The sequence below is a fragment of the Parasteatoda tepidariorum genome, chromosome 1 (genome assembly GCF_043381705.1).
Source record: "Parasteatoda tepidariorum isolate YZ-2023 chromosome 1, CAS_Ptep_4.0, whole genome shotgun sequence".
NCBI classification, from domain to species: Eukaryota; Metazoa; Arthropoda; class Arachnida; order Araneae; family Theridiidae; genus Parasteatoda; species Parasteatoda tepidariorum.
The window spans coordinates 54698766-54725256 of NC_092204.1; the positions used below are offsets into that span (position 1 = coordinate 54698766).

Here is a 26491-nt window from a genome sequence, read left to right on the forward strand (position 1 = left end):
AATAAAAAAAACTAAGTTTGTTTTAACGATTTATATTATTGTATATGTTACTCTTTTCGCTTATTTTTAAATTGTTTTTATTCTGCATAAAATTTGAAAGAAATTTTTTTTTTTTTATTGTATTATGTTTTTGTTTAAACATTTTCCTACTTCCAGCTGTAATATATGAAAACAAATTAAAGTTATCATGTTTTTAACTGCCCTGCAGTCGCTGCAGGCCTTCACCTCTTAAACTACCCCACAGAAGAGGATTTGTATTCTTTTAATGCCATAGAAATAACAAAAACTATTCAAGCACACCATGAAATATGATTCTACAGAGGATACGACACCAACCAACCAACCAATTAAAGTCAAACTACACTGTAATACATTTCTCAGTGAAATGGTGAAATAACGATTTATTTAATTGCTGTTTTACCATATTAAACTAGAATATTCAAATGGCTATAGAAAAAATGGTATTCAATCTGTTAACTGTGAGAAAAATTGTTAATTGTCTGCGTTTACCGAATACGGTTAAACAACTAGGATTTTATCAGCACCTACTAAGTCCACACCTAACGAGAATTAAGCTCACATTTTTTGAACACTGCAGCCTAAGCCGTGTGAAAAGGATTACGAATTTTTATTTTTATTTTCCATCAGCATATGGATAAGTGGGTGGTGAACACCTTATATAGCCACTTAATTCTTTGCAGCTGAGTACATAATTTAACTGTAAAGGCTACTCGCGGTCAGTTTCATGACCGGCTGAATGGGATTTCGAATAACACTGTTGACACTACATTATTTTCTCCATTTCTTCAACTAATGGAATACGAAACACTCCTTTCTCGCTGATAGCAGCACCACGCAGCTGTTTTACGCAAAAAAGTAGTCTAGTATTCTACATCTCTCATGATAGATGACATTACTAGATAAACTAATTAAGCCTTATTCCACGCTCATTTGACAAAACACAAACTAATTATAATGTCCTTTACCTATCGAAAAGCTAAACATAACCGAACTCTAATGTCCAATCATTTTCATGGCTTAGAAACCACGCTAAACGATTAAAAAACCTTAAAGGTTAAAAAATGTTCCTCGGCGTAAACTTTACGGTTAGTTGGCTGGAAAGACTTCTGCTGTTTATTTAACCGTAGTTTTAGAATAAAAATTCCAACAGTGTAAAAACAGCAAAGAAAATAAAATCAAATATTTAAGAATACTTTTAAGCAATTGACTTATATTTCATTAATTATAAAGTATATAAATTTGAAGCAATTTCAGTTATATTTTTATGGCAAAAATAATTAATAAACGCAATTCAATTTAGCGAAACCGTGAAAGAGGATACTGAAAATGTTTTTAAAAATTATATGAATTTTCATTAACAACTTTAAAAGAGTAGATAATTTCCTTTCATTAAAATTCTTAAATACAAGTTTTTAAATAAAAAAAGCTACTAGATTATTTTCCTAACTAAAGTAATTAGATAGATAAATCGTAACAATGTTTTTGATGGTTTGAAATAATTTTGAAGTTAAAAGTCATAAATTAGTTTGCTTTTTTCTTATATCAAATGTTATTTAACAGCTATCCATGCCAAAACAAGTTCGTTTTGGCAAGGACATACAAAGTCAATAACTAAAGAACATGCATAGGAAAAAAACATTAAGTAAAAAATAGTTAAAGGTTTTGAAAAATCTATATATGGATAAAAATAGCTAATTGCAATACCATATCCCCTAAATATTTTATTTTTAATACACAATTTACGATAGTATTATTAGAAACAATACTAAGGTATACCATAGTATTATACCTTTTGAATAGGATAAATTCTGGATGTACCATTCGTTTTTGTCATTTTTAAATATTTAAATTATATTAATTTGCTCTTAAAGCGGAATTTTTTATACCCAAATAATTGCAAATTGTAAGAAACAAGGTGAAATTAAATTGGATGTATTTCATTCTCCATAAATTCAATATTAATATCTATCATTTTTTTTCAGAATTAAATCAAACCACAGTGCCAAATGAACTTCCAATTAGAGGATTTCCCCCACAAATAGAATTAGCCATACAGACTACAACAGCTGATTATTTTGCAATAAGCGGTAAACAGCTACGTCTAAAGAAACCCCTCGATAGAGATGTAAGCATTTATTCAATTTTATTTTTCAATTATAATAAGAAATTTATGTCTAGCATTCCATCTAAATAAACCAAAATGTATTATTATGCAGTCAACTCTTGTCATTCGGTTGAATAGGATGTTATATCGTGAAGTTGTTTTATCTTAAAGGCAAAAAAATACCTTCAATATTCCCTTTTAGTCAAAAAAAAAAAAAAAANAAAAAAAAAAAAAAAAAAAAAAAAAAAAAAAAAAAAAAAAAAAAAAAAAAAAAAACACTTGTCTAATTCTATTAAAGCAATTTTTACTTTAACAAGATTTTGATAACTAACAGAATAATTTATAATAACGCACATTGTTTTTTTATGTTAAAGCATACATAAAAACATGCTTTAAAATAATCGTTTATAGTAGATGAAATTGCATTGAAAGTTACACGCTAGGTTCAAGCAGGCATTTCGAAAAACTAACATATGAAGATAATTAAAAGCAATGCAAGTTTTAACTCAAAAATAAGAGGACGAAAATTTCACAACAAGAGGAAATAAAAGTTTCAAACGAGAAGAGTATGATTAACAAATTTTATTTTATCGTTGAACAGCAGACCCAATTATGGGTTTACGACTACTAATGATCAACTCCATAACCTTGAAATTTCGAACCAATCCAGAAGACAAGGAAACTCCTAGATCAATATCCCCTGAGGTATGATTTGTAATGGGAACATGGAGGGCTTGGTGATTCGATAGATTTTACGTTTATCAGTCACCATTTACTACACGGGGAGTCTTCGGTTGGCGAAGATCGAAAGCACGACCTCTTGGATATGGAACCAGTGCCCTACCAACTACGCTACCCCGACCTTAATTAACAAATTTGCTGTATTCTTTGAAAATAAATTTATAAAGATTTTAAATGCATCCTTTTGACATGCATGCGCCAATTAACATCGTGCCGATATAAGCACGAAGATACATTATACGTTTTTGATCACACTGAAAGCAATTTTTTTTCTGCTGCCTGAGCTTTTTTTCAACGGAACTTAGATATTTTTCTGTCGCTGATTTTAAATCTGCATTCGGCTTCTCTCTCAAAGCTAAAATTTTTTAATGACATTTTTAGTCTATTTTTGTCTAAATACGCAATTTTAAAAACGTTATATATATAACAAGGAATTACATATATGTTGCGATAAACTTTTAGCGGAGTTAGATCATATCATCAGGATTAAAATTGCATAGAAAACTATATATCCCATATATCCATGCCCGGATATGTTGTCATATGTCACTAGAAGAGATACGCTATTATCCTCTATTCAGAAGCACACCGAAAAAGCAGTTCATAAAAGGTAAGCGTGCCTAGCCGCGTAAGACGACATTTCTGTGTATGAGTTCCCATAAAATTTTAATCTGGATGATGTGCCTTAACTGTTCTAGAAGTTTGTCATTACATTTACTCACTCTTTTGTTCTATATAACATTTTTAAACTTGCACACTTCGATAAAAAAATAGACTAAAAATATCATTTTAAAAAGAATCTGTAGCTTTAGGAGCAAGGAACAGAACAGTAATTTTAGATTTGAAATCTCCACATTCGAATTAGGCAAGATCAAGTATTTGTATAAAGGCCACAAGAAATTTGTCCCTTAGTGTTATTAATGTGTAGTCATCTATATTTCTCTAATTTGATCGTGATTACGAAAACCTAAGATGGCTCCCAATGGCCTCAGCGATGGCTGGTTAGTAAAAATTCCATACCCGGCTAGCACTAACCACAGTGCTGACATAAAATATTCTCAGTGTAATCGAGTCATGGGTTAGAACTCCCTAACCGTGGGAGATTTCGAGGTTTTCCTCTCCCTGTTACTCAAATGCAGGTTTGTTTTTTCAAAAAAGTCCTATATAAAGAAGGATTTGTCCCATTGTTTGATCCAGGGGTTCCCTTGTCTCCTGGGTTTGGCTCAAATTTACAAGGGTATGGATTTGAAAACTGATAGTCGTAAACTCACAATTGGTTTGGCTGTTCAACGGCAGTTATAAAATAAAATAAAGTCCTACATATCACCTTTACTTTAATATATTACAAGAGTATTTAGAAAGCTGTCTCAATTCTTTTAATTTAATTGGATTTTTCTGTTTGATATTATACGCTAAATGAAATAAAATAAAGCAACACAATAAAGCATAGATAATAACGAAATACAAAAACGTTCAGGATGCATTTATTGTTCACAAGTACATTAATCTGACTAACAAATAAATTATGTGTTAGCACATTTCACATATTAGCCAATATTAATTCTTTCTAATTATTTTAGGCTGAAAAGCTAACAATGATAAGATTACAAGTATCCTGCACTGATGTTGTTTCTTCTGTACAAGTAAAAACTGTTTACTAATTTCCATTTGATTCTTTGCTCAACTATCATGTATAAAGAAAAATATTTAGGATTTTTTTTCACTTATACTTCTAGAAAAATATTCCAGTTGTGATAAGGATTGGAGATATAAACGACAATCCACCTCTTTTCAAGTCAACTACATACGAAACTACTGTATCAGAGGTATATTGCAATTTTATTACAAATAGTAATACATTCTAAATGAAATAAAAAATATAAGCAGTCATTTTAAAAATAAATTTATAACACTTTCGCTTATTTTTTACTAATTTAAGTACAAAAAATTGACTATTTTTTGCCGTTACAGTCTTCTTATTTAATTTTAAAATTAACATAAAATTGGTTTTTCCAAAAAAAGTTAAATTTTGGACAAATATGTTTTATGTGCTGTTGTTATGAGTTTTTAACGACTGAATAAATTACAGGATTTAAAAAAAAGCGTTCTGTATTAAATTTATTAAACAAATAATTTTTTTAGATTATAATAATTTCAAAATACAATTCATATTTTTAAAAAAAAGCTTTTCCACTGAAAAAAATTCTTTGAGATTAAGAAAGGAAAATATGCTTACAAGTGTTAGAAACAAGTTAATAAATTTAGATCAAAAAGTTACTTTTTTTAAAAAATATTTCAAGTTTATGACAAAACAAGCTGATATATGAAAATATGTAAATAAAAGAGCATGATCAAATATCATGGGCTCATAAATTAAAACATTTCGGGGCTCATTTTGAAGCTGCTACATAAAACAATTTTAAAAGTAAGTTTTGTCATATTCTCAAGAAACTATGATAAATATAAAGGGTTCAAATTCTAAAATATATTAATAAGGTATTGAATTATATTATTTTAAACATTAAAATGAAAATATTTAAAATATGATTTGTACATATTCATTAATTCTATTTGTTTATTCCTTGCCGTTTGAAGAACTGTCTGTTATTTTCTAAAATATATGTGGTAAAAAATCAAAAAAATTCTTACTTTCATTCAATTTTAATTAAAAGCTCATCATCACATTTTATATTATTATTATTAACTCCTATAAATATTTCAGCTTACACCTATAGGAACAACTATTTACAGAGATCTGTCAGCAACAGACGCTGATTCCGATAGTAATGGACTAATTGAATACTCTACTGCACCTGGTGACTCGACAGAAGTATGTGTTTTGTAACAGATATAGTTTGTAACAGATAAAGTTTTTAAAAATATTTCTTAGTTTATTATTTTGAAGAATTGGTAGTTTTGAACCACGTGATTTCATATTACATGTATTTCACACTAACATATAATGTCTGATAACTAAATTGTTATCATTAAAAAAGTGTTTTCTTCTAGAAAATATGGGCTTGTTCTAACCATAATTTAGAAAAACTGAAAAAGAAAATTTCTGTCTGTAAATGTTAAAATGGTGAATGACTGCAATCATTTAAAAGCTTTTTATCATTCGTTTTGCTCGATGTAAATACCACTTTACGTGAGATAACTTCATTTAACATCAACTGAATTATCATTGTTCAATCGTTCAAACAAGTTTTTACATCAATCTTTAAAAACAGTTTAAAGATAGAAGAGCAATCATTAGTTTTGTAGTACATTTGCGTTGTAAAAAAATATTTGAAATCTATATAGAATGTTTTGTAATCACCACATGTAATATGCTCTTTCAGAATTTTTATTGAAAATTAATTCAATTAAATATTTACATTTAAGGTCGTATTTTGAAATTAAAGCAAATAAAAACACAAAAGTTATCAAAATCTGACAAATCACCGTTAAGAAAGTGTAATTAAAAAGATACAAACTTGTTTGATTGTAGAAATAAACTTGAAAATGTTTCCCTGGAAAGTAAAATCGTATCAATCATTTCCTCATAGTTTCCTTGGGAAATAAAACAATTTTTTTTTGTTTTTAATCTGACCTAATTATTTATTCGCAAGCTCTTATGTGTATATTTTATTCCTCTTTATAAAAAGGATTCTTTTTAATATTATTATTATTTGTTTATATTGCAGAAAGATGGATATTCGTACTTTTCCATTAACCTTCCTCATCAAGGACTTGTTACAGTAAAGAAACTGTTGGATTACGAGAGATCAAATATTTATTATTTAACAGTTTTGGCATACGTAAGTTGTGGTTTTAATGCTAAACAAATAAATAGAATTTTAATATGTTCACCGCATTTGCTGTTTAGTGACAAATAAAGAATAAAGCATACTTTATTTTTCAATTTTTGCTGTTTAGTTCTAAATAAAGAATAGAACATATTTATTGTTATTCTCTATAATTGCTTTTTAATGATGAATAATAAATAAAACATATTTATTTTACCTCTCTTCATTTACTGCTTGATGCTGAATAGTGATTAACAAGCACTTTAGTTCTTCACATTTAATGTTTAGTGATAAGAAATAATTAAAAAAATATTAATTTCAGTACCCTACACTTACTGTTGAATGATAAATAATGATTAAAGCATTTGCTTTACTTTTCTTCATTTACTGTTTAAGGCTGAATAGTGATTAACACATACTTTAGTTCTCCACGTGTAATGTTTAATGATAAGAAATGATTAAAAATATTTGCTTTAGAACTCCACACTTACTATTTAATGGTAATAATGGTTACTATTTAATGATAATAACGGATAAATAATGGTTAAAACATGTTTGTTCTTGTTCTTTACTTTTGCTATTTAGCAATGGATTCAGTGATTACCACGTATTTTATTTCTTAGTTAGTTAGTTTATTTTATTTCTTATGATAAGTAATGCTTAAAGCATTTTTTTTATAAATTCTCCACATTTTGTTTTTGTTCTTTACTTCTGCTATTTAATGATGGATATAGTGATTACGACACGTTTCAGTTATTATTTAGTTAGTTTATTTTATTTCTTATAAGTAATGCTCAAAGCGTATTTTTTTTAAAATTCATACTGTTAATTCATACATTAAGGAATGATTAAAACATGTCTGTTTTAATTATTCACATTTATTGTTTAAGGATAAGTCAATATTTAAACATATATGTTTTAATTTCAGGATAAAGCAGCTGATGTTAGTCAAAGATTGACCTCTACAGCAACTCTAACTATACGTGTAGCCGATGGGGATGATCAAGATCCCGCTTTCGTTTATGATGCATGTACTCTGGTAAATGGTGCATGCGTCAATCCTGAATACAAGGCGCTGGTAGCTAGTGGTGTAATGGTAATTGTTGTCTTATGCGTTTAGATATTTCATTTTATAAATGCTTTAAACTGGAAAGGTATCAAAAAAATTACAATGATCATTATATCAGCTTTGGTTGAAGAATACAGCATTAAGAAAAAAAATGCTCTAAAATTTTCAGTATATCGAGAGTATTTTTCTGCACTATATGCCATTAAAATGTAAGCAAATTATGAGGATTTGTTTCTCTTCCGCAGACAAAATTATAGATTTTAAGAACTTTATCATTTTATAAAACATAAATTATGTAACTAACTTTGATTTTTTTCAGTAAATTTAAATAATAATAAATAATTTCATAGTTTAAATAAAATCCATTCCAATATAAAATTTGTTATTATTTTCAGTTTAATGGATTTTTCACTGTGAATTTTTCATTTATTTTCTAATGTATAATACAATTTGCCTTCAAATTTCCCTCATTGTAAAAATCTCTCATTTTCAGAATAAAATTAGAGATTTTAGATACACCGATAAAAAATATAATTCATAAGAGACATAAAAAGGAAGTACAACAGTTTTATTTTAACTTTTCCAAATGCGTAACTAATATTAGATTATCTCATTATTTCCAACATAAAAGGGTGAAAATCATTCTTAATTAATTTCATTTTATTGTCGGTGTTGAGCATATTACATAGTCCTGTTATTTTGAACCCTACCCAGAAAACGTCAGAACACTTGAATGAAGCATTGAAATAAAATAGTCTTCATTGAAAATTCGCAGTTAGTTGTTAAGATTATAATTACTTTTGAAGAAATATAACATTAGGAAAAGATCCATGTCATAATCACTGCTGAAAATTAATATATTTTCTACTGCTCAAATTTGCAGATGCTAACTGGTTATGCATATCAAATAATTCATAATATGTGCAAGTTTTACAGTTAAATATCATCTCTCCAACAAATTTAAAATAACAACATAATTAAATAATTTTGTTAGTTTTAAATACATTTCAAATACTTAATTTAACTAATCTGTTAAAAATACTATGAAAAAATTCGATTATAATACTACTATTCTGTATCCCGTATATCCAACAACAAAAAATATTTTTAAAGGATTTAAATTCATTTTTTAAATTGCATTACATTTGCAGTTTAAGAAATTCCTGAGTAAATTGCGGTTAAAAAATACCAGCACTTCGGGTTCATCGTCCGTAGAATCCAATTTACCATAAAATATTAAACCGTAATATATTATACCTATAATACAGACCGTAAAATACGTACTGTAAAATATTATACCTAATTAAATAAATATTACTGAATGGTAATATTTATTTAATTAGAGTAATTCAGTTATTTTACGGTATATATTACTGTAAAAATTACGATAAATCAGATTTTTTTCGCTCTGTAATACGTTCCTGTAAAAATGGACTTTACGATTAAATACACTTGTACCCTGAGTGCCGGTACTATTTACCGTAATTTGATACAGTGTAATGATTTGGTTACCAATAATATATTTTATTATCTTGCACTTTAAAGATATTTGCTTTTAAATTTCATGTTATTAAATTACGTTTTATGTTTATTATTGTCTTGGAATTGGTTTAAAAATACTAGTTTTTTCTTAAAGTTCTATTTGTTTCCCTTCAGTCTGGATTGTTGCGAGTTTTGCCTGAGCCAATATTAGCCAAAGATAGAGATTCATTAAATTCAGCGATACGATATTCATTTGTAAATGGTAAGAACTAGTCATTATTTTTCATTTAATTCTTATTAGTTTACTTTTTTAAGAGAAAACCTCAAATCTAAATACATTTATTTTATACTTGAAACTGTTGCATTATATTGTTTCTCATCGGTAACAGTTCTTGAAAAATAAAAATTTATTTAAATTTTATTTCTCAGTAAATGAATATTGTTAGTATTTCTAAATAAAATGCTTCAAAGCCAAATTTTCTCATTTATAAAGATATGGATTTTTCTTTCTTAATTACTTGAAAAATGCAAATATAAAAATTATTTCTAGGTACTCCATCGTTTTACGATGAATACTTTGAAATTGATGTTAATACAGGAAGGATCCGTCAACTGAAAGCTGTCGACAGGAAAATAACGAAGAGTTTTGAAATAATTGTTAAAGTAAGAATAATGTTCAGTATTACTTCATTGTTTTAAATTATAAAATTTTTTTTGTAAAAACAAATTATTTTTTTTTTGACTTCTACATTTTACTAGTTTGCCTATTATGGTTTATATGTTAAACCGAAAAGTTTTCTGCAATTTATTGGGATAATGTGCACATTAACAAGCTCCATATCGATGAAGTTAAAGAGTTTGCTTTGCTTATAATTTTAAAAAAATCTGTTGATTGTATTCACTTTAGATTCCAAAAAGTAAATAAATGACATCATGTTGATATCTTTAGCTGTAACAAGATTTTAAAGCATTTGATACCTTGTATTTTAGTTTTTAAAGTGATTGATGAATTCTTCAATTCATTTATGTGTTGATTGTTTGATTGTAGTTACTTTAGATACCAAAAAGTAAATAAATGACATCATGTTAGTATCCTTAACTGTAACAAGATTTTAAAGCCTTTGATACCTTGCATTTTAGCTTTTAAAGTGATTGATGAATTCTTCAATTCATTTATGTGTTGATTGTTTGATTATAGTGACTTTAGATACCAAAAAGTAAATAAATGACATCATGTTAGTATCCTTAACTGTAACAAGATTTTAAGGCCTTTGATACCTTGCATTTTAGTTTTTAAAGTGATTGATGAATTCTTCAATTCATTTATGTGTTGATTGTTTGATTGTAGTGACTTGATTTTCTTAGATAACGAAAAATAAATAAATAACATTATGTTAAATTAAACGTACAGAAATGTTGCTGTTGTTCCAACAAAAATCTTAAGTTTACTTTAACAAGTGCATAGTAAGAAGTGCATCTAGGTAGTTCGCAGATTACTAAGATAATTCGTGAAATGAAGTAATTTTTTGGCTCTTCAACGAATTACCCTAGTTAATTTGCACATTAGGCTGGATAATCTGTAGAATGCGTTCCTTAAAATCTCTAGTTTTGGTAATTTGACATTTTTTAAATGTTAAATGCAAATAATACTTTAAATGCTACTCACTTATAAAAATAGACGTAACAATTAGAAAACGTTAAGTAAATATAAGAAAAAGAAAAATTAGAGCAAATGATCTAATGTAGGGAACCGGTCATCTTCATTCAACCGGTGCACAGAGTATCACCATGATTAAAGTCCGTAAAATGTTTAAAATTAAAAGGGCGTGACTCAGCAGTTAGCATATAATTCAAAATTGAAATTAACAATGACCTGCAAGTTTGCTTTAATAGTTCCGCATTATTATCAAGGAATATTTAAAACCTACTTTAAACATAATTATTCGGTTTATTTACTTTTTGTAACCTTAACGGGAGAATCCATAAAGCAACAAATTTAATTGATTCGGAAGAACTCAAGGAATTCTTATTTAAACTAACATAAAAAACAATAACCATATCATGAAAGCTTAACAATTTAAAGAAACAACTACTATGCCAGCTATTAATATTTTTTGTTACACTATTTATTGCACTAATTATTCATCCTTACTAAGTTCCTTTGAAGTTTGCCGAGTAATTTTGATACTCTTGATGACACTAGCACACTTCTCATGAATCTTTGACTTTTTACACGACAGATATTGAATCATATCTAAATATATATTTAACTAATTCTTTTGCGTTTTATTAAATCAAATATAATGTAATATTACTGTTATTGACTCAAAAAAGAAACTTTAAGTTTAAATACCAGCTTCGACACGGTTTCTATGGCAGCGCCAGCAACCCATCAAAACTAAGTGCAATTGGCTCATTAAAGGAAAATAGAAGTTGATAGGCAATATGTATGTAATTTCGGTTATAACAAAATAAATCATTGTTAATAAAACAGAGTTTAATATCATTGTTTTGACATACATTTAAGCGTTTTTTATATATTTTTTATCTTTACTTAAATCTTACTGATATCTTTACTGCTATACTGATACTGATACCTTTATCACGAGAAGCACAAAAGTTTTATTTATATGCACGGAAATATTGTTTGAATATGGGTAATATGACGTTTTTTTGAAACTTGATTTAGTGTTTCAAATAGTCAGTAGGTAGCGCTGCTATTAATTATTGCGAAATAAGGGAGGTGGTTCAATATTGTTCTTTTTTCTTCTTTATGGAGTGTAAAACTTGTGGATATTTACAAATTACTACACTAAATATTTTTTCATAGCACATTTAAGAACAGATCAGTTTGTATTGTTTGCTAGCATAATTGTGCTTAATGTATTAGTTTTCATAGTTTATTAGTATCATTACATATTAGTATTCGGTACCATTTTTTTTTTGTTTTTATCAGGCAGAAGAAATGACGGATAGCCGACGATTTTCAACAGCTAAACTTTTAATTGAAGTTCAAGCTGTTAATATGCATCCTCCTATTTTGACGCCAACTTCAATGGAAGGTTATGTAAATGAAAATTCTCCTGTTGGCACAACTGTCACATCAGATAGGGAAGGAAACATTCCACTTGCTTTGAAAGTTACAGACGCAGATCTAGTGAGTAATTTTTTTGTGTGTTCCCAATTAGTTAAGAACATATACACCGAAGAACCAGCAGATTATGACCACCCTGCTAATAACATGTCGGACCACCTTTAGCTCTCAAAACTGCTAGCAATCGCCGAGACATTGATTCCACAAGGTCCTGATAAGTAGTCTGAGGTATCTGGTACCAAGCACTCACCAACTGGTCCTGCAATTCCTCACATTGCGAGGGGGTAGCGTGGCAGCACAAATTTGGTTTTCCAAGTAGGACCACAAATGCTCTATTGAATTAAAGTCAGGTGAATTTGGGGGCCAAGACATGACTTGAAAGTCACTGTAATGTTCCTCGACGATTCGACCCTTATGAGATTGTGCATTATCCTGTTGGTAAGCACCATTCCCCGCAGGAAAAACTGTTGCCATGAATGGGTGAACCTGGTCTGCAACTATGTTCAAGTAGCTTACAGACGTCAGGTTTATCGTTGTTAGAATGAGTCAAGAATTTTGTTGCAAAATTTAGAAGGAAAAAATCCAAGGGTTAAAATCTGACGACTACTTAATAATCTTATATCGACAGAATCTCGTGGTGACGGAACGCAATTACGTTAGTGCCAAATCTTGCGAAAAGGAAGTCTCCTATGGATGAAATATTACGGGGATTACTACACTGAAAAAAAAATTCTGGTAAAATTTCCGTACTGTATGGTAATAACATTTCTGGTGTAAGAAAAAGAAAAAACATGATTTTGGTTAATAAAGCTATGATCTATAGAATTTAAACCATTCATTTAGTAATTTTTCCGTTTATATGGTAATGGTTTATCGGAAATTTATGATTTTAAAGTTATAGTTATCATTTTCACATATTTAATGAAAGATTTAAAATTAAAAAAGTAAACTTAACCGAATAAATGGTACTGAGGTATCATGATAAAATTATCAGTTTTTACCACATTTATCAAATTTTATTAAATATTATAAAACCATATATTATTGTTACTCTCACCATAATCATTTCCAAAGCGTTTCAGTAGAAACTACCGAGTTTTTTGGTGCTCCTATACAGTCAAAAAACGGTAAATTTTCCATATTCTAGTAGTTTCAGTCATACTTTTTCTCTCAGTGTATTTTGTATTAAAGCAATACTTTGTCGGCGTGAAAATCTAACTACGAACCTTTTTGTTCGAGCAAGTTTTTTGCTCACACGGAATTTATATTTATTTTCCATAAAACCTTTTTTACAAATTCTATTTTAAATATATTTAATTCTATTAATGCCTATAAGTTAGCTCATTAATAGATTTTGGGAATAGATACATAGAATGTTTCTTTTACTCTTATTGCTATATTTTTAAAAGAACAACAGAAATAATTTTTAACTTACATAGATCGTTACTATAAAGTGAAATAATTAAAAAAAATTCTAACTTCACGCAAAAAATTAAAAATAGTCATATTGGTAATAGTAAGTTATTTAACAAAAACTACGAGTATATTTTCGTAATTAAAACTTTAACTCTTCATCGTTTTTAAAAGTTTTTTTAAGTAATAATATTTTATAGTGTGTATAAATATCTTTCTTAAATGTGTATAAAAATATCTTTCTGAAGTTAATGTGCTCAAATATTACCAAAAAGTAACGAAATGATAAAAGTATGATATTTGATATTTTTAGAGTGCTGAAGATGGACTTATGGCGTACGCATTTGAAGTGACCACTCCTCTATTTCGTGTGAACTCTGATGGCTATTTAGTAGTCAATGAAGCTAATTTGGACCGTGATCCACCAAATCCAAGCAAATATACTTTTCAGGTAATTTATTTATTTATTTGTTTAACAGGTAACCCAAAATTGACAGATTTAAAATATTAATTTTAAAGAAAAATATACAATTTGTTGCGTTCAGCGTTGATTTTTTTCTTCTTTCAGTTAAAAAAAATACCAATTTCGTTAAAAGATGGCGCTACTGTCTGATAAAAATACAAAACATTGTTTACAGCTGCGTATCAGACTACGCCATCTATAATATTTGCACTGGTGTCTCTTAGTTTTGTCTTTAGACTGGGCCACGCTGTTGCTACAAATAGTGTTCATTTTGAAATAAATTTCATATAATGATTTATTTAGCAATCCATCTATTGGCAAACTCTGCAACAAGTTTTGAAACTTGGCTAAAACAAGAGAAAGCAACACACCATACATTTACTTTTTTTCGTTTGTCTCAAATCGATTTCTTTGGATTATTTACTATCATTATAACTGAGAATTTGCTTATTTATTCATGAAAATATATTATAAATTTAAATGTTTGAAATGAGAAAAAAACAAATTGAAAAAATTTCATAAAATTAACTTTATTAAAAATGTTACAAATATTGGTAATCAGTTATTTTTCATGCTTTTTACTTATTTTTTGCGAGGAAAACTAGACTGGCGACTAACAGAAGGGATTTCCATTTCAGGTGATTGCTCGACAGACGGACAGTGCACCTGAGAATGGTGCTAGTGCTCCGGTTGCTCTGAGTGTTCATTTAAATGATATCAATGATAATTCTCCAGTTATTGCGCCTTTGAGTCCTGTTTCGATTCCTGCTGGTGATGGAACACGAAATATAGCAAAGGTAACGTTCATTCAAATGGTTAAAACTTTTGAAAATACCGTATTATTTAAAATTTTATTGAATTTCATGTTAAACGCATCCTTAAAACTGAATGGTATAATTGGAAATAAAATTTTATTTTAAAAGCCGCAATGGATCAGTGGTTAAAGGCACTGAAAATAGGCTCGATTCTCAGCGAAGCAGACTCAGCAGTAAATCGATGTATATCAACTTGTCGGAGAAGTAAATGTGGCATTATGCTACACTGCTACAATCGTGCTGTGGATCTTGAAATTGTGGAGCTTTAACTTCCATGAATAACTCGACTCACAAGAGGCTGTTGCTAGAATACTTGCTCAAGAAGCTAATTGCAAGCTGGCAATGCTTGTTTAAGAGAATGGACACAGCTTGACCATTGTGTTTAAGGAAATGGACACAACTTGAAAAGCTTGCTTAAGAAAATGGATATAACATTTGATTCCGTTTTTCAGACTTTCTCTAAAAAAGACTTCTTTTCAGTTTTCTTCTTCTTACGGAAAGATTTGTCTTAACAGAATAAACTATTGATTCCAAATAAATTCGTTATGTGATATCGTTCATTTGCCTCAGAATACTTTTTTAATTAGTCTTTTTTGAACAGGTAGAACTGTCATCAGTTTTCAAAAAAGATAGAAGACATTAAAAGTCTTCTGTCTTTTTCCAAGGTTGTCACAAGTTTATAATAGTGGTTTTTAAAATAATGTTGTTCGAATTCTGATTTTTTGCAACCACTTAATCATTTAAAGTTCTGATTACGAAGATGAAACTGAACATTCATGACTAAACATGACTGTCCATTTTTAAGCTTCGCATTTCGAACTATGTCTATTTTCCTAAATAGGCACATCAAGCTGTGTCCAGAATTTAAAAAAAAATCTTACCTATGCGTTAATGCTTCGCCCTTAAACATTGTTTTTTATTCCATACACATTGTCCGTACCAACTCTTTGGGAACCCGTTTACATCATGTCTATGGAAGCTTGACTTCTTCCTCTACATATTTTCTTTCTATCAATGACGATTTTGTTTGAATTTAGGTAGCTGCAGCAGATGCAGATGATGCTGATGGTCTGGAGCAAGTTGTCTATTCTATATACCACGTCTCTAACGAAGGTCTGTCAAAGTTTCGCATCGATCGTACTTCAGGCGTTGTGCAAGCGGTAGAAAAAGTTATGGCTGGACAGCAATTCAGTATTACAGTTCAAGCCACAGATCCCGGTGGAAGGTAACGAAACATTAACATCACTTTCAAAATTTTATAGAACTTTTCATGTTAATTTTTTTAAAAAAAATCTTTTTTTCAAGTAGTTAAAAGCAAATTTCGTCAAATTATGTCCGTCATTTAAAGACAGCACTTTGTTATGTCATTCAAAATAAAACCTGATAAAAGAAAAATGAAATAATCATCTGCAATTTAAAAGTTAACGCTAGTATGCGTTATAGTGCCTTGCTTATTTAAAATGAAGATGCGGATTTTTGTGGTATATTATGGATTTTTATAGCGCAGTATTTTGTACCTAATGGGTACTGTTTAATGACACATTCAAATCTATTTGAACTTTTTCGATATTCGTTCAAATTTGATCTATAATGTAATGCTTAGTAAAATCTATTTTGCTGTATTAAAAAAACTTTTTATTTTGACCCTCTGTGTAGTTGAAAATTTCATAGTAGAGCTACAGATAAGAAAATATTTAATTTCAACTATTATTTTGACAACCTTAGTTTATCAATAAGTTTAAGATTATTTTAGCAACTGCATAACAAGAGAGGCTGCCTTCAAATAGCATTTTAAGTCATATACTAATTTCTTATATTTCTTTACAAACTCATTCATTCGAAATATATTTATTAAACGTAACTTACTCTAGGTTATGATAGCTAATTAAAATTACAATCAGTGTTATGTACAATACTCTATGTCAGGCCAACCTGCGGCTCTTTGAGGGATTATTTGTGGCTCTTGATAAATGTACCCGAGTTCCTTTTTCATTTTTGTGCTATTATATTTAAAAAAAATATTATCATTCCGTATGTGTTTCAAAATGTCTTTAAAATAACTGATAACAAATATGAAAGGCTAAGTGCAACGTTGTTCAATTCAAGGTGAGTTTTCCATTTCTAATATAATTATGACANCATTTAAAGACAGCACTCTCTTATGTCATTCAAAATAAAACCTGATGAAAGAAAAATGAAATAATCATCTGTAATTTAAAAGTTAGCGGCGCTGGTATGCGTCATAATGCCTTGCTTATATAAATTAAAATGTGGATTCTTATAGTGCAGTATTTTGTACCTAATGGGTACTGTTTAATGACATATTCAAATCTATTTGAACTATCTTGATGGTCGCTCAAATTTGTTGTGTAATGTAAAGTAATTCATGCATAGTAAATGCTTAGTAAAAACTATTTTGCTGTATTAAAAACTTTTTTATTATGATCCTCTACATATGTAGTTGGAAATTTCATAGCAGAGCTACACATAGGAAAATATTTAATTTCAACTATTATTTTGTCAACCTTGAGATTATCAATAAGTTTAAGATAATTTTAACAACTGCATAACAAGAGACACTGCCTTCAAATAGCATTTCAAGTCATATACTAATTACATTATTATATTTCTTCACATACTCATTCATTCAAAATATATTTATTAAACATAACTTACTCTATGTTATGTTAGCTAAACAAAATTACAGTTTTCTGTACAATACTTTATGAATGATATTGAAACAATATTGATACCTAAGTACTACACTATTCTCGCTCAATAGTTTTACCAAAAATGATTCTATAAGTGTTTCTTGGAGAAATTTACAATTATTAAGCATTTTATTGCTCTCGGGAGCTTGCTAAGACATCTAAATATTAGTAACATTAATAGAAACTTTATGGGTCTGGAACAATTGAGCCCTTAAGTTAGAAATTATTTAAAGGAAATGAAAATTTTCTGATATACGGCTTTATGCAAAAACTAATATAAATTTTAAAAATTTAAAACGCTGATACTGAGATAAAACTTCAAATTTGGTTTATTACTTTATATAATTCGGTATATTACTTTATATAATTGTACATTACTTAATACAATTTATGATTGATCTACAAGTTTGTGTTAATGACTCCATATTCAATGTGTTAATGCTAGTGGGGTAGTGTAACGTTGGCATACTTTAGGACATTTAGTTCGTATGCGGGGCAATACAAATACGATACCATATCTAAACATCGTTATTTGATCCACTGATGGTTATTATTATTAATTGCGAGAAGTAATTCTGGCAGAATAATGGTGTCTGCAATTGTGCTAGAAATGTACAGGATAGCTTAAAAAACGTAAAGACTTCAACTTGTTGCGTTGGCCCTCATCATCTCCAGATTTTCATTTGTGAAACGATGTTGAAAGCATTATACAAGAGATGCATGTACACTCTCAGAAATACGATTCAGTAATCCTTGAGTTGTATTTTGATAATTAGGAGAATCATTTCGTCTCCAAATCCACGTGATTTGTATCGAAACGCCGACTTTCAAGCATATGACGAAAATGCTTTCCCGACTCAGAAACTCATCTCTAGCTCACCACCTCAAATCTACGACAGTAATTCCTAATTTAACGAAATTAGAAAGTCGAAATTCGAAATCATTCTTTACTTTTGACGAAATTCGTTTCCTCGAAGAATCGACGATAGTCATTCCGTCACTTAAACGAACTTGTGGCTCTGATTATATAGCAAGAAGCGGTTTCGTCGAAAACGAAGAAAATTTCAAGAAATTGGAGTATCTATTTTTTACAGTGTAATACGATTGTTATTATTTATGAATAAGCAACATACGATTATTTACATACGAGAGTCTATGACTAGGGAAATCAATGCTGAGACGAGTTATTGAGTTATGTAACTCTTTATGCGATACATTTGTAGATTTGTAACTCTTTATGATACATTTGTAGATTCAGTCAAGCAATATTGGATGTAATAGTGACATCAGGACCAAACTCTGGAGGACCAGTATTTGCTCGAGATAGATATGATGCGCAAGTTAGTGAAGGAGCAGCACTAAAATCTACAGTCATTTCTCTGTCTGTAAGTATTTACAGTAAACTTTGGTCGTATTTTCAACACTTTTTTTACTGTGAAATTACAAGCAATTAAAAAAAACATTAGGACTGTTTCTGGTACATAACTTTTGCTCAAAATTTGTTCAACATTTATGATAATTGCAATGGTTTTTATTTGCCTTGTAACGTATCAAGCTATATTGAAGAAACAGTTTTTTTATATAAAAAAACGTTTATATAACATAGCGACCACACATAAGCAAAGCAAAAATAAATTCCTATACCCTTAACGGGTTAGTATAAACCTTAAATCGAAACAAACACTATTCTCGACAAAATCTGCAACTCTCCAAAAGCCATAAATCCGCTTCGCGGGTCGATTAGCCGCCTATGGTGACCAAACTAAAAAAGAAATTCCAAAAATTGTCCCATTCTTTTATTTTTTCTTGATCTCTTTTCTTTCTCTCTTTTTTTTTAATTCATGCTTGTTGTTAAAGCGCCATCCATACGAGCCTTGAAAATGTGTTCTTTGAAGTGCTCTGAGAGATCATCGGTGTGCGTGCTGGTGAACACCATGTAAAGAGCGCAAATAAAATGAGCGATTATTATAAAGTCCAAGAGATTGTTTTTATTTTAGTGAAGTAAGATTTCATACCCAGCGGGGCAAAATACTTGTGTTTGCCAGATATTTTTCAGGTATTTTAAGACTATATAGCATTAATACTTAATTTGAATTTGATTATTATACATCAGGTTAACTATCTTCAATTTATAGATACGTCTGATTTTACCATGCAACCTTACATTTGATAATAATTGGTCATATACTTTGCAATAATTTATAGATAATTATCTTACTGAAATTTGTTAATAGGGATTATAAATTATAAATATTTGTGTAGGCAATGGATCCAGAAAAAGATGACATTACATACTCAATAGTAGAAGGAAATGTAAATGATGATTTTGCAATTGATCCAAAAAGGTAAATTACAAATTCTTTGATGAAAATCGAAATTTTCATAAAACATTTAATAGTATTTCAATTTTAAATAAATAAGATAAACTTTAATTATAAACTATTTTTGCGCTCATGCAAATAATGCTATAATCTATTTTTATTAGCTGTTGGTTTATAATTCTAATTTTAATTATTTTAGTGGCACAATATTTGTAGCGCGACGCCTAGACAGAGAGGAAGTGTCGGCATATACTTTAATTGTCAGAGCTGCAGATCCCAGTAATCTCGTAAGTAGTTACCAACATTCTTGCAATTTGTGCTACCAAATAATAAAGTTCTGTGAAAAAAAATAGGCAGTGTCCTTTTTTTACATTAATAATTAAAAACTTTAGCTAATAAAACTATAGCATTTTCCTAGAACTCTAATATTCGCCAAGAAATAAATTATATTTTAAAAAGTGTTATAAATGTATTATCAAGTTAATTTTTTCTTCAGTTTTCAAACCACTAAATGGAGCGAAATTGTTTCATATAATTATGCTTTAAAAATCATTTTTCAGAACGTCTATTTATGGAAAATTTTATTAAGATTATACAGGGTAATGTAAAATGATTTTTCAAGCATAGGACCTCAGGCAAGTGATAAATGCAGAATTAAAAAAATATATATGAAGGTTTTATAAGGTAAATATTAAACGATTACCAACCACTGGTAGTTACTGGCGTAGTGGCAGAATTAGATAATTTTCTTTTGGTGCTATTTATATTTTCTATGTTTCATTATAAAACACGAATGTTATATTATACGAAAAAAAAAGACTAGTAAAATAGCCATTATTGAAAGGAATTGAATTTTCTGGTAAATAAAAACCCATTATTCTTATAAACAAAACCAACAAATGCGGTATTTAAAGCATTTCTTTCGTAATTTTTCTTTTAATACGGTAAGAGTTCATCAGAAATTCTGGTTTTCGAAATTTTTTAGCACATTTACTAAGTTTTATAACATATTATAAAACCAAATTGCTTTGTTAATTTTGCCAAAATCATTAGCTAAGTAAAAATTACTTAGGTTTTCGGTGTTCCTATAGAGCTAAAAACAAAGTAACTTTCATTTTCTGGTAATTTTCAACGTTATTTTTTCTTAGTGTACTGTTTTTCTTTTACACACTACTAATTGTTTTTATATTAGTTTTAACCGTGAGAAAATTAATATTTTTATTACAAAAGCTTCTTTATAAATTATAATACTATGTATTTGCTGCTCTAATCATAGTGCAAATCTTTCAGTTTTCAACGACTAGTGTTGATATTCGAGTTACAGATATAAATGACCAGAATCCAGAGTTTTTGCTTCAAGAATATACTTTTAGAGTTGAAGAAGGTTTATCAGATGCTTATGTAGGAACAGTCCAGGTAATTACTTTGTATCTCAGATGCTTAATAACACAAAGTAATCATAAGTAATGATCATTTGTTGCGTATATCGTTACACAGAAAAAATATAGTATAGTATAGAATAAATACAGTATAATAAGAAAAATATATAAAACCAATTTTTTTAAGTAGGGACTTTTTGCATTTGTATTAGAAACTTAATTTCAAACGAAAATCCTTATTTGCAATTAGAAAAATTAAGAAGTGTAAAATATGCATAGGTATTTTAATTGAACAGTAAACTTTGCAAATAATTACGTTTAGAAGAAAAGATTATCGTGCATGTAGCAACTTAAGATAAGAAAAGATTAATTTGATTAGTTTTTGAAATCTTTATTAAAATACTAAAAAAAGAATATATATATAGCAAAATAATATTTTATTAAAGTTGAAATGTTAACTAGTTGATTTAATATTCATATTTGAGATTATCTTGTATTTAACGATATTAATTATATTCATGTGACTTTTGCAGGCCAGAGATCAAGATATTTCCATCAATGGGCAAATAACGTATTCATTATCTGGTTCAAAGTATGTAAAGTTCAATTCTATTTCATTACGATATTTATATCAAATACTTAATTGATATCAATGTAAATAAAAATGTTGCAGGAAATAGATTAGAATTTCAATATTTTTATACTATTTTAATATTGATGCGTAAATATTTAAAATCAATAGATTTGCTGTAAGAAAAGGCAACATTTTTATATTGTTAGTGGTTAGTGGTGTAGGCAAAATTTTTATTTGGGTTATTATTTTAAAACACCGAAGCTTATACACTGTTAGAAATTTATCGGGAAAAAATTTGTTAAATAACAATTTATATAAGTTCTATTTTACTATAGTCAAATAAAAAGTAAAAAAAATCATGAATAAGATGTTATTTAAACTATTAACTGAGAGAAAAACCGTTTATTAACTGCTTTCACCTAATACGGTTAATCAACCATAATTTTATAGCAACAACTAGACCTACCAACTGAAGCCACTTAGTTCCTTGCAGATGAGTACATATTATAGTCGAGAGGGCTAATCTGTCAATCTCATGAGCGACAGCACGGTGGTTTGAGTCTCAGCGTTGGCATCACAATATTTCCTTCATTCCCTTTGACACGACAGAAGAGTTTCCAGTGCCCTATACTCCCCTATTTGTGATCCTGGGCTGTTAGAATACGATGCTGTCATTCACGTATAGATGACAGCACCATAAAGTTGCTAAACTGTCTTCAATGTCCAGTTACATTTCTTTTTTAAGGGTTTTGAAACCATGCTAGTTGTGAAAGGTTAAAAACACCGTATAGTTTTGTATTCATGGTTTTTTAACCATACTAGCAGTGAACTGTTTCGAAAAGGTAAAAATTGTCCCTTACCTTAAACTTAAAGGTAACTTAAGGTTTCATTTTTTACTGTGGACTAAATTTTTGAGTTCCCTATATATGATATCCCTGATCAGATATTTTGTTTTTTTACTAACAAGATTTACTTACTTTCCTCAGTGACTTCAAGCTGGATGCTTTAACTGGTGAATTGCGCACTATTCATGCCCTGGATTTTGAAACTCAGCACGTGTATCATCTTCTTGTGATGGCTAAAGATAGCGCTCCTGACTCAAGATTCGGAACAGCATCTGTTACAGTTCTTGTAAGTGATGTGCAAGATGAAAAACCCATCTTTGAAAAAACTAGTTATGAAGCCAGTGTTCCAGAAAATAAGGCCAATTACGATGTCATTCATTTAAAGGTTTGTATAATGAAAAAAAATACAGCTGAAAATACTTTTTCGATTAATTCACTTTCCCATAACATTTAAAAATATGCATACAATACATTCTTACATTGATTCCTTTGTTCTAAGCAAATATATATAACTTTTACATTTTCCTTCAATAATTGGTGACCAAAAATGTGCTAATTAAAAGTATACTTTTTGTAATATCGTATTACTGTTCTCATTTTTTGATTTTGAAATATTATTTTCAAGAAAATATGACTTCTCAAAAAAATTTTTGGTTTAAAAAGTCAATTTTTATCAATGATTTGCAAATCATGCAAATATCCAAAAAATATTTTATGATAATACACAATACTTTATATGTTACTTTTTGAGAAGCTTGCAAAGCGAAAATCGCAGATAGACCTGCATATTTTCTCTTGTAGCAAAGTATTTTTTCTCATGTTATTTAAATTTAGGTTATTTTGCTATAAGTATTTTAAAAACTTTTTGGTTCAAAAATTATTTTACATCAGCAATTTGGTGAGTTCTGCAAAATGTTCAAAAGCTGCATTTTGAAATTTTTTATTTCTGAAAAAAAAATGATTATGTAGAATATTCTCTATGTTACTTTAACTCTGAGAGTGTAGAAAATCGAAATCCGACTTTCATGTTTTCCCTCCTAGCAAACTTGTTTTCCTCATGCTATTTATTAATCGATACATTTTGTATGAAAATAAACATTCTCGTAAATATTCCTAATGGTGAAAGTATATTTCGAAAAAATGATGAATCTGTACAAAACGATGAAATTTAAGATAAATCTGTACAAAAAATACTCAACATAAAAAGTTTTAAACTGAATTTAAAATCAATAAAAAAATTCTTTTACAAGATATACATGAGACCACAATAAAACTGGGATTTTTAATTAATATCAATTTCAAAGTAAAACATTACCGCAATAACCCATCTTGGGCCTAGGAAGTCATGGAAGTTAAGGCTCCACAATTTTGTGACCAACAGCATGATGGCGGCCATGTGGTCAGCCTTCTATGTCAAGCTGATGCCCATCGATCTGAAGCTGGATAGGCTTCAAGCTATCACCGGGGATCGGAACCCAGTTCTTCACATTGACAGTCCAGTTATATCTTTAAATGCAAGAAAACTCTTTGGTTTTCTACCTTGTTATGTTTGACANGATGAAATTTAAGATAAATCTGTACAAAAAATACTCAACATAAAAAGTTTTAAACTGAATTTAAAATCAATAAAAAAATTCTTTTACAAGATATACATGAGATCACAATAAAACTGGGATTTTTAATTAATATCAATTTCAAAGTAAAACATTACCGCAATAACCCATCGGGGGACTAGGAAGTCATGGAAGTTAAGGCTCCACAATTTCGTAACCAACAGCATGATGGTGGCCATGTGGTCAGCCTTCTTAGACAAGCTGATGCCCATAGATCTGAAGCTGGATGGGCTTCAAGCTATCACCAGGGATCGAAACCCAGTTCTTCACATTGACAGTTCAGTGCATTCAACTACTGAGCCATTACGGCTCAAAGCGCAGTTTTACTGCAACTATTATGTCTTTACATGTAAGAAAACTCTTTGGTTTTTCTACCTTGTTATGTTTGACAATGAGCCGACCGGCTTGTGTAGGGGTCAGGAAACTGGCCTTGCATCAAAAAGGTTCTAGGTTCGAATCCCGGACATGGCATGAATGTTCTCTCATTATCTGTACTATCTGTCCTTTCTATGGGAGCAACGTTGGCCCACCTAATATGGTGCCCCTGAAAAAGTGGCCAACGAATCTGCCCTGTAAATGCCTGTATGACGAGAGGTCATTCCCCAGGTGGGCATTAGAAAATAAAATGTTTAACATTGATATAGAAAATTATTGCCATATATTGATATATAACATATCATTTGATTTATTTTATATTCTATTATAGGCCCGAGATCCAGATTCAGTCACTAGTGTTACTTACATCATCAAAGAAGGGGCGGATGGAATTTTTGCTATTGATTCCAGCACTGGAGTTATCCGTACATTGTCTGCCTTGGATTATGAGAAACGGTCCACTTACACTCTCGTTGTTGGAACTCTTGAAAACGATGGACCCGATCCTAGAGCTACAGCTACTGTTACTGTATCCGTTGAGGTAAGCTGTACTTATTTGAAGCACTTATTTTGTATTTTATTTACTCTTGGCGAATACTTGCCAATCATTGCAAGTAATATTAGAAAGGATATTTCAATTATAGACTGGTTGCAATTTATTTTAGGATGAAAATGATATTGCTCCTGTATTTACAAGTGTTCCATTGCCCATCCGTTTACAAGATACAGTTCCACTTGGAACGGTGGTTACAACTATTGTTGCATCTGACGCTGATGGAACAGTAAGCTTATAATTAAGAAACATTTTTGTTTTTAAAATTTCTTCCAAACACTGTAAAAAAATTAAGTATATATAGTTGCCACCATGTTTGGTGTTGTTGTCTTAACATTTGCAAGTAGTCACATTTTTTTAATTGCTTTTTCATTGTTACAGTTTTATTTATTTATCGATTTTTTTTGCTTGTTTGTTTACTGACAGTGACAACACATATTTTCATGCTCACTTGAATCAATTTAATGGCTTTTCTAACAAAAACATTTTGTTTTAAACAGCAAGCAAATTTTTAATAATATATTCTCATTAATGTTTTCAAATTGTTATTTTGTCTATTTTATGTAATTTTTAGCACGATAACTACAGTTGTACATCTAAAATTACAGTTAGTTTACTTTAACACCAAAAAGGGTTGAATTATACACCAGAAACTCTTTCAGTGGTTTAATATGGGTACAAACTATCATGTTTTTGTTAAAACTTTTTATAAGTTCAAGTTCAGTTATTAGTTAATTGCTATTATCTTTTGGATGATTAAGTCATTTTAAAAAAATTTAGAATATTAAGTGATTCGATTCTCTAAAGCTTTAACTATTATCTTCCATAATACATGGATATGTTAAGCAACAGAAATTTTAATAGACTTCTAAAGCAAGCAAAATTTTTGTTATCATATATTGACATTGGAATTGTTCTTAAATTTTTTCCACTTATTTAAATCAATAGTATACTATAGAAAAATTATGTGCGAAATATTGAGTTAATTCATCATATTTATCAATGAAAGTTTTTTTAAGGTTTCTGTTCAATTTAAATTCATTTCAAACTTGTTCTTCCGGAATGGGAACCTTTAACAGTAAAATATCCTATATATATATATATATATATATATATATATATATATAATA

At 29.1% G+C, this 26491-nt stretch overlaps 1 protein-coding gene across 1 annotated transcript in view; it reads left to right on the plus strand.

Moving 5' to 3' along the window:
- Positions 1-26491, plus strand: part of LOC107444874 (cadherin 99C) — a 102633-nt gene that overhangs the window by 51164 nt on the left and 24978 nt on the right. Inside the window, exons 4-23 of the mRNA XM_071180459.1 lie at positions 2004-2146; positions 4447-4509; positions 4603-4692; positions 5589-5696; positions 6553-6666; positions 7583-7750; positions 9380-9467; positions 9756-9868; positions 12162-12362; positions 14026-14163; positions 14814-14972; positions 16028-16215; positions 18954-19086; positions 19964-20046; positions 20222-20309; positions 21313-21438; positions 21935-21993; positions 22962-23205; positions 25140-25349; positions 25474-25590. Of these exons, the coding sequence (XP_071036560.1) occupies positions 2004-2146; positions 4447-4509; positions 4603-4692; positions 5589-5696; positions 6553-6666; positions 7583-7750; positions 9380-9467; positions 9756-9868; positions 12162-12362; positions 14026-14163; positions 14814-14972; positions 16028-16215; positions 18954-19086; positions 19964-20046; positions 20222-20309; positions 21313-21438; positions 21935-21993; positions 22962-23205; positions 25140-25349; positions 25474-25590 (2633 nt within the window). The remainder of the gene's footprint in view (positions 1-2003; positions 2147-4446; positions 4510-4602; positions 4693-5588; positions 5697-6552; positions 6667-7582; positions 7751-9379; positions 9468-9755; positions 9869-12161; positions 12363-14025; positions 14164-14813; positions 14973-16027; positions 16216-18953; positions 19087-19963; positions 20047-20221; positions 20310-21312; positions 21439-21934; positions 21994-22961; positions 23206-25139; positions 25350-25473; positions 25591-26491) is intronic.